This window comes from Myotis daubentonii, chromosome 2, assembly GCF_963259705.1.
Source record: "Myotis daubentonii chromosome 2, mMyoDau2.1, whole genome shotgun sequence".
NCBI lineage: Eukaryota > Metazoa > Chordata > Mammalia > Chiroptera > Vespertilionidae > Myotis > Myotis daubentonii.
Window position 1 is genome coordinate 78,375,264 of NC_081841.1, and position 14,295 is coordinate 78,389,558.

The 14,295-nt window shown below is 38.7% G+C and overlaps 1 protein-coding gene across 1 annotated transcript in view; it reads right to left on the minus strand.

Moving 5' to 3' along the window:
- The window catches only part of PPP1R12A (protein phosphatase 1 regulatory subunit 12A), a 150,147-nt gene that overhangs the window by 76,278 nt on the left and 59,574 nt on the right, over positions 1-14,295 (minus strand). The window contains exon 3 of the mRNA XM_059681167.1: positions 8,690-8,809. Coding sequence (XP_059537150.1) covers positions 8,690-8,809 — 120 coding nt within the window. The remainder of the gene's footprint in view (positions 1-8,689; positions 8,810-14,295) is intronic.

Below are 14,295 nucleotides of genomic sequence, written 5' to 3' on the forward strand. Positions count from 1 at the left end.
ACAGATATCTTAAAATATTATTTATGCTCACGACTATTTTGAAATTAAAATAGTCATTAGACCACCATTAGACCTTTTTATTTATTACTATTCGTGCACTGGGTTTGGGGGGGGGGGAGGGAGTGTCCCTCAGCCCAGCCTGCCCCCTCTCACATACTGGGAGCCCTCAGGCATTGACCCCCATCACCCTCCAATCCAGGATCGGAGCTGGCTTTCCTCCGGTCCCGGCTTTGTCAGGAAGGATGTCCGGAATGACGTCCAGAAGACATCTGGTCTAATTAGCATATTACCCTTTTATTATTATAAATAACCAATGTCAATTCCAACTGAAACATTTTTGAATGGTTGTACCATCAGTAGGAGAAACACACATGACCCTCAATAATCTAGTTTTATATTCTTTTCAGCCTCATTCTTCTTTCCTGTATCACACTTTAAGCTCCAACAGTATGGAACTGCTTGTAGTTCCAGGTTAAACCATGCTCTTTTGGCATCCCTGATTTTCCTTTACTATATGTAAAGAATGGGCAGTTTTTCCCTATGTCCCTAAACAACTGAACTTGTGGTTGTTTTTCTTTTTCCTTTTGACTGACTACATAAAAAGTCCACAGAGTTAAAAAGAAAAAGGAAAGACCTTCCTTAAACCTCTTCTTCTACTATCATGATCTCTTCCCAGAGAAAAACACTACTAACAGCATGGCAAATATCTTTCCAGTACCTTTGCTCTGAATTTATATGTCGGTATATAAACATATATGCATAGTCATTTGGAGGCTCCTTTTGTAAAACAAAAATTAATGAGATTATTTTAAATGCATTGGAATGCACTAACTGGTTTGGTTCAGTGGATAGAACGTTGGCCTGCGGACTGAAGGGTCCCAGGTTTGATTCCGGTCAAGGGCATGTACCTTGGTTGTGGGCACATCCTCAGGAGGGGTTGTGCAAGAGGCAGCTGATCGATGTTTCTCTCTCATCAATGTTTCAAACTCTCTATCTCTCTCCCTTCCTCTCTGTAAAAAATCAATAAAGTATATTTTTAAAAAAATAAATGCACTGGAATCCAATGCTTCCCTTCTTCTTTTTTTTTTTTTGAAGAGACATATGCACCCGTGTTTATTACAGCATCATTCACAACAGCCAGGAAGTGCGGACAGCCTGGTGCCAGCGATGGATGGATGGATGGATGGATGGATGGAAGGATGGATGGATGAAAGAAGGTGTGATACACACACACACACACACGAATATTGTTCAACCTCGAGACAGGAGGAAATGCTGTCATCTGTGAAACACGGGTGGACCTTGAGGACATTACGCTGAGACAGAGAAGGACAAACCCTGCATGATGTCCCTTATAGTTGGAATCTGAAACAAACAAAACAAAAACAAACAGGACTAGAAAAACAAGGAGAGGGCTGGTAGTTTACCCAAGGCTGGTGGGTGGGGACAGGAGAGAGTGCGAAGGGCACATACTTGCAACTAGTAGGTCAGTGGTTCCTGGAGACCCAGTACACAGGACGGAGTTACACACAATGATGTGATCGTAAGCATCAAACATAACATGTGCTCCCACCACAGAGGTGACAGCTATTGCCAGACGGCAACCACTGTGCAATATAAAGCTATCAGATAAATAGACTGTGCATCTGAGACTTATACAACATCATGTCCATTATGTCTCAAAAACAACATGTCATAAATACATTAACCTGAGGCCTGGAATGGTCTTAACCTGTACAGTAAAGCATGCCCATCCACAGGTAAGTCCTTCTCTCCTCCAATACAGAGTTCATTAGGGAACATTTTTTTAGTATTATCCTGCCAGCTCCATAGATGATCTCCTGCCGGCTCCATAGATGATCTCCCTCAGGCGCCATAGATCAGCGGTTCTCAACCTGTGGGTCGCGACCCCTTTGGTGGTCGAAAGGCCCTTTCACAGGGGTTGCCTAAGACCATCCTGCATATCAGATATTTACATGACGATTCATAACAGCAGCATTACAGTTATGAAGTAGCAACGAAAATAATTTTATGGTTGGGTCACAGCATGAGGAACTGTATTTAAAGGGCCAGAAGGTTGAGAACCACTGCCACAAACGATCTCCTTCAGGCTCCAAGGGCTGAAGTCGTCACATGTATCAGACTGACGCTCCTCACGGGCGGAGACAGTGTTTTGCGACAAAGGAAGATTTCGGTGAACACCCGTGGCCGCTCTCGCGGGGCGGGCAGAGCTGTGCACTGAGTCAGGGAAGGGACGAGGCCGTTTCACCCCAGCCCTGCTGTCCCCGCCCCCAAGGGCATCATGAAGAACTGCCGTGGGCTCCTCAGGGAACCAGAGAGAAGCCACAGGTGCTCTCCTCTCTGTCACATCCACTCTCCTTCCTCCCGCTTGACGTCTGCTCTTTGTTCTTAAACGTGCCTGTGATTGCTTCTCAGCGCTCACCGCTCACCGAGGGCAGAGCGGCAGCTGAAGGATTTTGTCAACAACCCTGGCCCTTCATCAGTTTTCAGATGCGGCCGCATCCTCCACTCCCCGCCAGCGACCTTCTCAGGAACCCGGGCGCTGCGCCTACTCCGCGTGGGTGACCGCAGGGGACCTGGAGACGGCGAGCCCCAGGGAGGACACGCGGGCGAAGTTCTCCAGCATCACGTCGCGGTACAGGCGCCTCTGAGCCTCGTCCAGGAGCCCCCACTCCTCCCGGGAGAAGTACACGAACACGTCCTCGAAGGTCACACAGCCCTGCGCGGAATTCATCGGCGCTGCCGCCCCAGCCGCCGGGCCGAGCGGGTGGCGAGGGGCCCTGGGAGGCAGGCGGCCTCTCTCCCGGCCCGGCGTTGGAATAAAACGGCCTGACGCGCTCCCCGGGCCCAGGGCACGGCCGTGGGCGGTGGCGGCGCTGTCTCTCGGCTCAGCCCCGGCTCAGCCCCGGAGTCGCGCCCACACGGGCCTCCGGGGGCCTCGTGGTCATGGCCCAACCAGCCGCCCAATGCTTCCCTTCTAATAGCTGAAAATATTCTACAGTATGGCTGGTTGATACTTCTACTTGATAGCGTCCAGCTAATGGACATGTTTTAAAATGAACACTTGACATTAACAATCTTTTAAAATTTCCTCAACATGATGGGCATGAAACATCTTATCATTGTTTTAACATCTTTTCTGATTACACGAGTTTGAAAATATTTTAATGTTTACTGGCATTTGTATTTTCTCCTTTTGTGAACTTCTTATTTACATCTTTTGCTTGTATTTCTTATGTGGTAATTCAACAAATACTTATGGGGTGCTGTTATGGACTCAATGTTTGTGTTCCTGTCAAAATTCAATGTGATGTCATTAGGTAATTAGGTTTAGATGAGGTCATGAAGGTGGAGCACCCATGATAGGATTAGCTTCCTTATAGAAGAGGAAGACACTCGAGTTTACAACCTCTGTGCCTGAGGACACAGCAAGATGGACCATCTGCAAGGCAGGAAAAGGACCCTCACAACGGCCAGCATCTTGGACTCCACAGTCTCCCAAACTGTGAGAACCAAATGCCTGCTGTTTAAGTTACCTAGTCTATGGTATTTTGTTATAGAAGCCAAAGCTGACTAAAACAGGTGTCTAGAATGTATCTAGCACTACATTACATGCCAGCAATACAACTGTAAACATAAACAAACATGGACCTTCTCTCAAAGAGCCTACAGTCTAGTAAAAGAGTTAGATGAATCACCCCAATAAATGTAAAATTGTGATAAGTCTATGACAGAGAATTTTGTTGTATCTAGCAGTGAATAACAATTTGATTTGGTCAGGTTCGAAAAGTATTCTCTGAAGAATATGTAGATACTAACAAAGATAACTGAAAGAGTGTGTTCCAGGAACAGAAAATAAAAGGCACCAAAACCCAACAACAGGAAGTGTGTGTATGGCTAGACAGGGGGCAGGTCCTTTTTTTCTGAGTAACTGAAATAACTGATCACTCTCTATATATTTCTGTCTCTGATAAACATAAACACACACACACACACACACACACACACACCGAAGTCAGTGAATGTTTATTTTTGCTTACATTATCAGGAGTGTATTTCAAAAAGATCACTTTGTGCAGTATGAAAGATAAATTAGAATGGAGAAAGAATGAGAGCAGACAGACCAGTTAAATAGCTATAGTTGTGGTATAAAACAATTACGTTGGAAGCTTGAATTTGATGGAGGAAATGGATGAATTCCAGAGATAACTAGGAGATACTGGAAGATCAGCTGGATAGAAGAAGTGAGGGTAAAAAAGGTGTTTAAGCTCATTAAAGTTCTTGACTTATATGATGTGATAAATGGGATGGTGGTACTAATTAATAATATACAAAAACTTAAGTTATTCCCTGCATCTGACTAACAGATGTGTTGCAAATATTTTTTCCATATTGTCACTGCATTAAAAACTTTTCTTATAGTATTCTGTATTTTACTGAATTTTAAAGATTTTATGAAGTCAGGTTTGTCAATCTTTTGCTTTAAGAAGACCTTTACCCATCTAGCTAGATGTATCTGTGTGGAGATGTAACTTTTACAGACACACACATACACACACACACACACACACACACAGAGACAAAGAAAAATGAAAGAATATACACTATACACAGACAATAGTGCAGTGAAGGCCTGGCAGCAGGGGGCAGTGAGCTGGATTGTGGGGCGGAGAGGGAGAGGATCAATGAGGGATTAAAAAAAGAATATTAAGAACATATACTATAAAGTTAACAGGTCATCCTTAAGAGGTAGGATTAGAAGGGATGTGTGTTAGTTGTGTTTTTATAGTAAGAAGAAATTTTTTTGTAATCCAAGTTTTCTGCAGCAAGTGTATTTTGTGTATCAGACCACAAAATAGACTGCCATATCATTTTGTAGCTTGTTTTTAAACTTAATAAAATGTTATAAACATTTCTTTCTCCCTGTGCAAAGTAATGTTTCATTTTTTATTATTTTCATGTTTGTTTGTTTTTTACAAATAAATGTCATACTTGAATTTGAATTGAGGTAACTTTTTCTTTCTCACAGTTTTGAAAAATATAATAGAAAATTAAAAAAACATTTATATACTACAAATAAATAAATGAATCTGAAGAAAAAAAAAAAAAGATGTGGTATGCGCCAAGAGAAAATGAAACTATTCTACTAGGCAAAACCTTAATCAAGTAATTAGTGATATTTACACATAAAACCCCACTTCTACTTTGCTTAGGTATAGTATTAGAAATCATTCACCAGATATAAACACTGAGAATAAAAGGAATATCTCAGTGTAGCCTCAATGCTTGCAGCAGTGCGATCTATATGAGAAGCAGAGTCTCAAGGGCATACCAGGTCAAGGCCAAATACAGACAATCCAAAATTTATATAAACAGGAAGGATGTTAAAAGAAAATAACAAGAGTAAAGTTCCAAAACTACTGGCAAGGAAGTGGGGCCTGGAGCAATCCCTGAGCCAAAAATTTATATATATACTTGGTATAGTTCACAAACCTCTCCTGTACTCCAGAACTAGTCTGCAAACGTAATTAAAAAATAAAAGATATATTAATATACATAAAATCTCATTGCATTAATTCTTATCTCCCATGAATAATCTCAAAAGCCATTCAAATATTGGTTGGATAAAAAAAAAGCATAAATGTTTAAGTTCTGTAGACTTTGGGTTAGACTCCTACCTCTGCCTGGACAGCTGTGTGACATTCATTAACTTAAAATATTTGAAGTTCCATTTATAAGTTACTTAAAGGGTTGTGTGAAGTTTAAATGAGTTGGCTCAGGTAATGTCTAAAAATAAAATTAAAATTCTGTTATCACATCATGCAAAATTATGACATTTAGAAAGTAATGTTTAAGATAATGTGAAAGAAAATATGTTATCTCAGAAATTCACTTTGAGGGACCCTGGAGATACTGAAAACAGATGGCTACATGTCCTTCAGAACAAACAAGCTGGGGTATTTTAAGCAGCTCATGTGACTGCTAATTAGAAAAAAATATACGATATTTATTTTAATATTTCTTAGGAGAAAAAAAAGAATTTCTCATAGGAGTCCCAAAATGAAAGTGAGAAGACTGGGCTAGTTCTCAGATGGGCAACTTTTTTGATGCTTCAAGATGTAAACAGTTAATGATTTATTCAAATAACGCAAAGTGCAAAATAGAAAATTCCACTTAGTAAATAATGACATTCTTTATGAAGTGCAGAAGTGAAAAAGGTAAACTACCAGGTTTATGATAATCTAATAAGATTTATAATAAGATTTATAATAATCTAATAGTTTTGAGTCAATAAATAATTTTGGACAAATAAATTAATTTACCTCAAAATGAAAATGTGACCCAAATGGAATTTTACAAAATTATTAAAAAATCTAACAAAAGGTATAAAGTAACCAAGTCACTGGTTGCAATTTGGATATGGTATATTAAATAAGCAGGTAGGATTCTATCTGTGTTAGAATTACTCAGTGATGAGAGGGGGGCTATGAGGCTGTGTGGAAAAGGTGAATTAGCCCTGACTGGTTTGGCTCAGTGGATAGAGCGTCGGCCTGCAGACTGAGGGGTCCCAGGTTCGATTCCAGTCAAGGGCATGTATGTACGTTGGTTGTAGGCACATCTTTAGTAGGGGGTGTGCAGGAGGCAGCTGATCGATGTTTCTCTCTCATCGATGTTTCTAACTCTCTATAGCTCTCCCTTCCTCTCTGTAAAACGTCAATAAAATATATTTTTTTTAAAAAAGGAAAAAAAAAAAAGAAAAGGTGGATTAAGAGGTACAAATTGGTAGTTACAGAATAGTCACAGGGATGTAAAGTACAGCATAAGGAATAGAGTCAAGTAGAGGCCTGGTGCATGACACTCGTGCACTAGGGAAGAGGGACAGGGTCCTTCAGCCCAGCCTGTGTCCTTTTGCAGTCTGGGAGCCGTCGGTCTGACATCCTTAATGCTGCCGCAGAGGCAGGAGAGGCTCTTGCCACCGCCGCTGCGCTTGCCAGCTGTGAGCCCGGCTTCTGGCTGAGTGGTGCTCCCCTGTGGGAGTGCACTGACCACTAGGGGCCAGCTCCTGCGTTGAGCATCTGGCCCCTGGTGGTCAGTGCGTGTCATAGTGACCGGTTGTTCTGCAGTTTGGCCAATTTGCATATTGCCCTTTTATTATATAGGATAATCTACACTAATAAAAGAGAAACATGCAAATTGGTGTCACTCCGCTACGCCCACCAGCCAATCAGAATGACTATGCAAATTAGCCCAACAAAGATGGAGGTTAATTTGTATATGCAAGCATGGAGCGAAGACTGAAGGCTCTGGCTGGAGTGAAGACTGAAGACTGAAGACTGAAGAGGCTTGGCAATTGCAGCGGAGAAGCCAAGCCTCACTGTGGCCAGAGGGGAGAACCCTAGCCTTGAGGCTTGGCTTCTCTGCTGTGGCCAGATCCAAGGCCTGCGTCCTGGGTGCTGGAGGAAAACTGGTGCCGGCAGCTAGGGGAAGGAAGGCCTATTGCACGAATCTTCGTGCAACGGGCTTCCAGTATTGTAATAACTATGTATGGTGCCAGGTGGTATTAGACTTATCGGGGGATCACTTTATAAGCTATATAAATGTTAAATAAGTTCTAGAACCACTATACTATACACCTGAAACTAATATAATATTGAATGCCAATTGTAATTTTTAATTTTCTTAAAGAATTATTCAGCGTTAACTGAATTTGCAAACAATTTTTGACAGTCTCTATTAATTATCTTGGATTCTGAGTTTTGTCAAATATCAAAGTACAGGTAAAAATTTTTGAGACAGAGAAATAGTTCATTTAAAAATTTTGATTTTTTAATTAAAATTTTGTCTTTAAATCAGAAGCTGAGAACACAGTAATCAAAGAAACAAGGATTAAGTAACTTCATAAGCAAGAACTGAATATATTTAGTGTCCAAATTTAATAGACAAATACTAAGTTTCTTATATACTGTAGGAAAACTAGTATCAAGAAGTCCTTTTCACTAATATATGAATGCTTCATGTATGCAATATATGAATTTTTAAATCTGAGAAAGTCAGTGTGTGCAGCTTTAAAAAAGGAAACTCTGTTACAAAGATGAACCTCAAGACCATATGCTAAGCAAAATAAGCCAGTCACAAAAGGACAAATGTTTTATGATTCCACTTATAGGAATATCTAAAGTCAAAATAATAAAAACAGAAAATAAAAAAGTGGTAATCAAAGACAATGAGGAGAGGAGAGGACAAATAATTGTTTAATGGGTAATTTCAGTATTGCAAGATAAAAAATTCTAGAGATCTGCAGCACAATGAATAAACAACACCTACTGAACTGTATACTTAAAAATGGTTAAGATGGCCTTAGCCAGGTAGCTCAGTTGGTTAGAGCATTGTACCAATACGCCATCATCAGGGCACATACAAGAAGCAACTAATGAATATATAAATAAGTAGAACAACAAATTTTTTTTTCTCTCTCTCTCTAAAAAAAAACAAAAAATAAATTTTTTTAAAAGGTTGTAATCTATTGATCTAGATCAGTATTTTAAAAAATGGCTAAGATGATAAAGTTAATCTTACGTTTTTAATAATGATAAAACATTTTTATAATATCAGAAAGTCAGCAGAATACCACTAAAACAGTTGTTTCTTAAAAATCCAAATGAATTACTCAAAGTCATACAATAAAACAGAAATTATAAAAACTAAGCTACCTGAACTTTTCAAAGTGGGTAAACAGAACATCACATCATTAACTTCAGAAATAAATGCTATTTTCTTTTGGAAGTCTCTGAGAAACAAAAATTACAAAATAAGTATAAATATCTATGCATCTTCAGTGGGAATGCACTTTGCTATTTCATTTTTTAAGTTCTATACCACAACGAAAAATAGTTGTAACAGTAAGAATCCAAATATTTGACTTTGAAAGTATTTTTAGAAATATGCTCTTTTCTTTCAGCTTGACAAATGTGTGCCACTTTCTTCTGGCCTGATGAGAAATCTGTCATTTAATTTTTGCCACCTATAGTGTAGTTTCTTTCTCACTGCTTTCATGATTTTTAATTTGTCTTTAGTTTTTCAGAGGTTTGTATACAGCATGTCTTGGTGTGGAATGCTGTGGTTTAACCTCTTTAGAATTTGCTAAGCTTCGTGCACCTGTAGGTTTATATCTTTTGTCCAGTTTGGGTATGTTTTTGGCCATCCTTTTTTTTTTTTTTAAATACGTTTCACTGATTTCAGAGAGGAAGGGCGAGGAAGAGAGAGCTAGAAACATCAATTATGAGAAAGAACCACTGATTGGCTGCCTCTCGCATGTCCCACACTGGGGGTAGAGCCTGCAACCTGAGCATGTGCCCTGAACAGGAATTGAACCGTGACCTCCTGGTTCATAGGTCGACACTCAACCACTGAGCCATGCCAGTTGGATCCTTTATTATTCTTTTAAATACTTTTTCAGACAGTCCCTCTTTCTCCTCCTCTTCTGGCACTACAATAGCACAAGTACTAGCTCTCTGTTACAGTCTTATAGGCCCCTGAGGCTCTGTTCATTTTATTTTACTAGTAGTCTATTTTCTCTGTTGCTCAGATTTGGTAATTTCTGTTGTTCAATTTTTCAGGTCACTAATTCTTTCTTATCCTCTCCATTCTGCTGTTGAGGCTATCCACTGAATTTTTATTTACTTTGGTTACTGATTTTTTTTAAGTTCTAAAATTTCCATTTGGTTCTTTCTGATATCTTCCTTCTATTTCTTTTTAAAAATATATATATTTTATTGATTTTTTTTTTTTTTTAACAGAGAGGAAGGGAGTCAGAAACATCGATGAGAGAGAAATATCGATCAACTGCCTCCTGCACACCCCTCCACTGGGGATATGCCCACAACCAAAGTACATGCCCTCGACCGGAATCAAACCTGGGACCCCTCAGCCCACAGGCTGACGCTCTACCCACTGAGCCAAACCGATTAGGGCTCTTTCTATTTCTTTGTGGACTTTCTATTTTTTTTCATTTAAGCATGCTTTTAATTATTTGTTGAAGTATTTTTATGCTATCTGCTTTATATTTTTGTCAAATAGTAATATTGCTATCAAGCAATGTTGATTGGTCTCTATTGATTATCTTCTTCCATTTAATTAGAGATTTTCATTGGTATGACAATTGATTTTCAATTAAAATCTGAACACTTTGAGTACCATGTTATGACTCTAGACCAGGGGTGGGCAAACTTTTTGACTCGAGGGCCACAATGGGTTTTTAAACTGGACCGGAGGGCCGGAACAAAAGCATGGATGGAGTGTTTGTGTGAACTAATATAAATTCTAAGTAAACATCATTACATAAAAGGGTACGGTCTTTTTTTTCAATAGTTTTATTCATTTCAAACGGGCCGGATCCGGCCTGCGGGCCGTAGTTTGCCCACGGCTGCTCTAGACGGTGCTTAAATCTTCTATGTCAGCTGGCTTTGTCTGGCCCTGCTCTAGCAGAGGAAGGTGAGGATATAAGCCCAGGTTCCCCACTCAACCTTCAGTGATACCAGAGATGGGGCAAGCTCCTTGTTATTTCTTGCTTCCTGCCCAACCTACATTGAAACTTCCCTGGCTGAGAAGGCTATCAGTGTCTCACTATTCCCCATGTAGCTTCCACTGACACCATGACGGGAGGGAAAGAGGACTCTTTAATGCTTGGTGGTGATGGTGAAAAGTATTCACTGGCCAGTAAGCCTCTTTAGACACGACCCCAGCAGGCAGGACTAAGAGCTCATCCTTACTGCCAGGTGGGGTGGAAGGCCAGGCTTCCCACATGGTCACTATTAGAAGCGCAGGGAGGGCTAGTTAGCCATCTGATGGGTATTAAAGTCTTGTCTAGCTCTGTATCTAGCCTAATCTGACATCACCACAGTGTGGGTGTTGGGGTGCCTTATTACAGCCTGGTAAGGGTGGAAGTCTACACCCCCGACTTGCCCTATTGAGTGTATGGGTGGGACTAAGATTTATTTTCCCCATGGTATATGGCTGGAGTAGAGTGGTTGTTTTTGTTGTTGTTGTTGTTATTATTATTATTATTTTAGTTTTCTGCCTTGCCAACGTTGCCCCTCTCCTCGTATTTGGCTAAAGAGATTAGGCTTTTATTGGGGCTTTTTTGCGCTGCATTCACTGGCGCTTTGGGTTACCAGCTACCTCAGCTCCAAGAATGGGATATATGAGGCAAAAAGAAAAGCCAAGAACTCATCCCTGTGTCATTCTTTGGACCTTAAGATGCCTAGCTGCTCTGCCTTCTCTCTACTTTTAGAGGTTCCTTATATTTATATGTAATGTTGAGGCTTTTTAGGTGTACTTAGCAGAAAGAACAGACTAAAGCATGTCTATTCATCTACCTAAGAGGCAGAAATTCTCTTTCCCATTTTTAATTGTCAATAAATTGCAAAATTTATAACATTACTATTTTAAACCTTTGTAAAAAATTTCAATTTGCCAAAACCCAAAGGCTATTTCTATATTATTTTTGTACATAAATCATGTTATTAGTACAATTGTTAGTAGTCCTGACATCTTGCTAAATTTTAATTTCTAACATCATGATTCCATAAGTATGCTACAGATATAATTAATTACACCAATAGAAAAGACCAAGTTAATATCTGTGAGAGAAATTAGTGTATTTGTGAAACTGGGCTCTATTTCCAATTGTCTAAGCACCTGGGTTGTCATTTGCAAATTCAAAATGTGGGGAAATTTCAATTCCTCTCTTCTCTTTGTAGAGCCACCTTTAAATTTAAGAAATTCTGAAGGTTTTGTCTTCAGCATTTTTAATTTCTCTCAATTATTCACTAGAACAGTAACTCTATACTTCTTTGATCATGCACTAACTCCTGAAAACACACATTTATTAAAATCAATTTCTTTATTACTGCAGCTCCCAATTCCCAGAGACAAAACCCCTACTTATTGTGTAACAATTCTAAGATGTACATTTCCCTTATGTTTAAATATCATTGAAATCCTCTACAATCAATGGATCTTACAATCAATAATGTCTTAAAATGAATATTGGTCAGGTGGTAGATAAGACATAGTTGTCAATATCTGTCCTCACTTCAATAGATTTAGGTGTATTGATATTACCTTATTTGTTGAGCTTAACTGTTGCTTAAAATGTTTTCCAAAACTTTCTGTTGATACCTTCTGGTAAGAGCAAGAAAGCACCAACATCAAAACTTGCTAATTGACTATCAGTGACTTAGACGAAAATCCCAAAGTTTACATCAGAACATTCTTAAGCAATGTCACATGACATCAATGACACTAAATTGCCCAGAGAAAAATAACTGTGTGGAAAAAGACACAAAAAAATCTAGGAGATTAAAAAGTAAAAAGAACAACCACCCCAAATTATAGTTTGATTTTTTTTTTTTTACCTTTTCAATTAGTACATAAAATACTGGCATCTTAGATTTGATAAAATCCAGTATATACATTATAAACATATCCAAAATATTCCTGGGCTCCTATTGCACCTTTACCATTGGCACCTCAAATTAGGCCTATCTAAATCCACATTCCACTTTCTCCTCTGCTTCACCCTATTTTGCTCTTTAGAACCCTTAATAAGTTTAATGGCACCATTTTCCCAATTACAAAGGCTAGAAAGAAAGGCAGAGTAGTGTAGGGGCTAAATGTACAGACATGGAAAGTTAGACTGTACTGGTTCAAATCCTAACTCTACCATTTACTGTGTGATTTCTATGACTCGGTTTCCTCATCTATACTGTAAGAATTTTTAATATAGGTCTACCATCACACAGAAAAATATAAAATTATTCATACTTTAGAAATATTATAGATTATTTAACAACTAAACTGAGCCTAAGGCAGTATTCTCTAACCAAACACATTAATATTTTTGCAAAAAATACATTTAAAGGCTTAACAAGGGAGCCAGACCAGTGTGACTAAATGAGAGAGCTTGAAGAAAAGTGAAAAAAAATGAAGTCGAAAGGTGACAAGTGGCCAAACATGGCCTTGCAGGCCACCAGAACTCTGGCTTTTAGCTCAATGCATTATGAACCTATAGGAGAGTTTTGAGTAAAAAATGTGATATTATCCCACTTACAATATTTTAAAAGGATCACTCTGGCTGCTATATGAGAAATATATGGGGAGAAGAGGACAGTTACGGTTGTGTCCAGGATCAAGGAGAAATGAAAGAGGCGATGAAAAATAGTTTAATACTGGATATATTCTGAAGGACAAGCCAAGAAAAATTGTGAGGATACTGATGGATGTTTATGGAATAAAGGTTAAAATGAAGAAAAGCCAAGTTATAAATATGTCACCACAAATATTTAAAAGTTTTCATATCCTTAAAAGCTGGTTCTTTAATGATCAAGTGACAAAGCTAATGGAACTTTTTCCAAGCTGTAAATAAAACCATGAAAATGTCACTAATGTAAATACTACTAGCATTTTACAATGATATGAGAGCCTCAACAGTAGTGTTTTTAAAACGACTTCAAACAAGAAGAAAAACATATTAAATATACTAATTAATCAATATACGATGAAGCTAAATAACATTAGCCTAATACAGAGCTAATTTTCTCTACTATTGGAAAATTTTATGGCAAATACTAATGCAACTAAAGATTAAAGCATTCCTGCCTAGCTGACATGGCTCAGTGGTTGAGCATTGACCTTTGAACCAGGAGATCGCGGTTTGACTCCCGGTCAGGGAACATGCCCAGGATGCGGGTTCAATCCTCAGTATGGGGCATGCAAGAGGCAGCCAATCAATGGTTCTCTCTCATCTTTGATGCTTCTCTCTCTCTCTCCGTCTCCTTTCCCCCCTGAAATCAATAAAAAAACAAAAAACATTCCTTAAACATCTGTACTGGAGGCTTAAAAAAATATGGTGATGAAATTAAAACATAAAACGATTATATCAGAACAATAAGCACATCAATAACCAAAATGTTAATAAAATAAGTCATTTAAGTTTTATTACTCAAACACAAAACATTTTTCACTAACATAAAAATTTCTATGATTTACAAGAATACAAAAACAAAAACACAACAACCCCAAAACAATTCCAAGGATAAAACTGTAGTCATTCAAATAATGTTCATTGGTCAAGCAACAGGGATAGGCTGAATAAACCACAATGACATACTGTACAATGGAGTACTAAACCTAAAAAGGATAATGAGAAATATCTGTATTTTCTAGCATTTTCCATAATAGACTGTTAAGTGAAAAAAGCAAAGTGAAGGAATA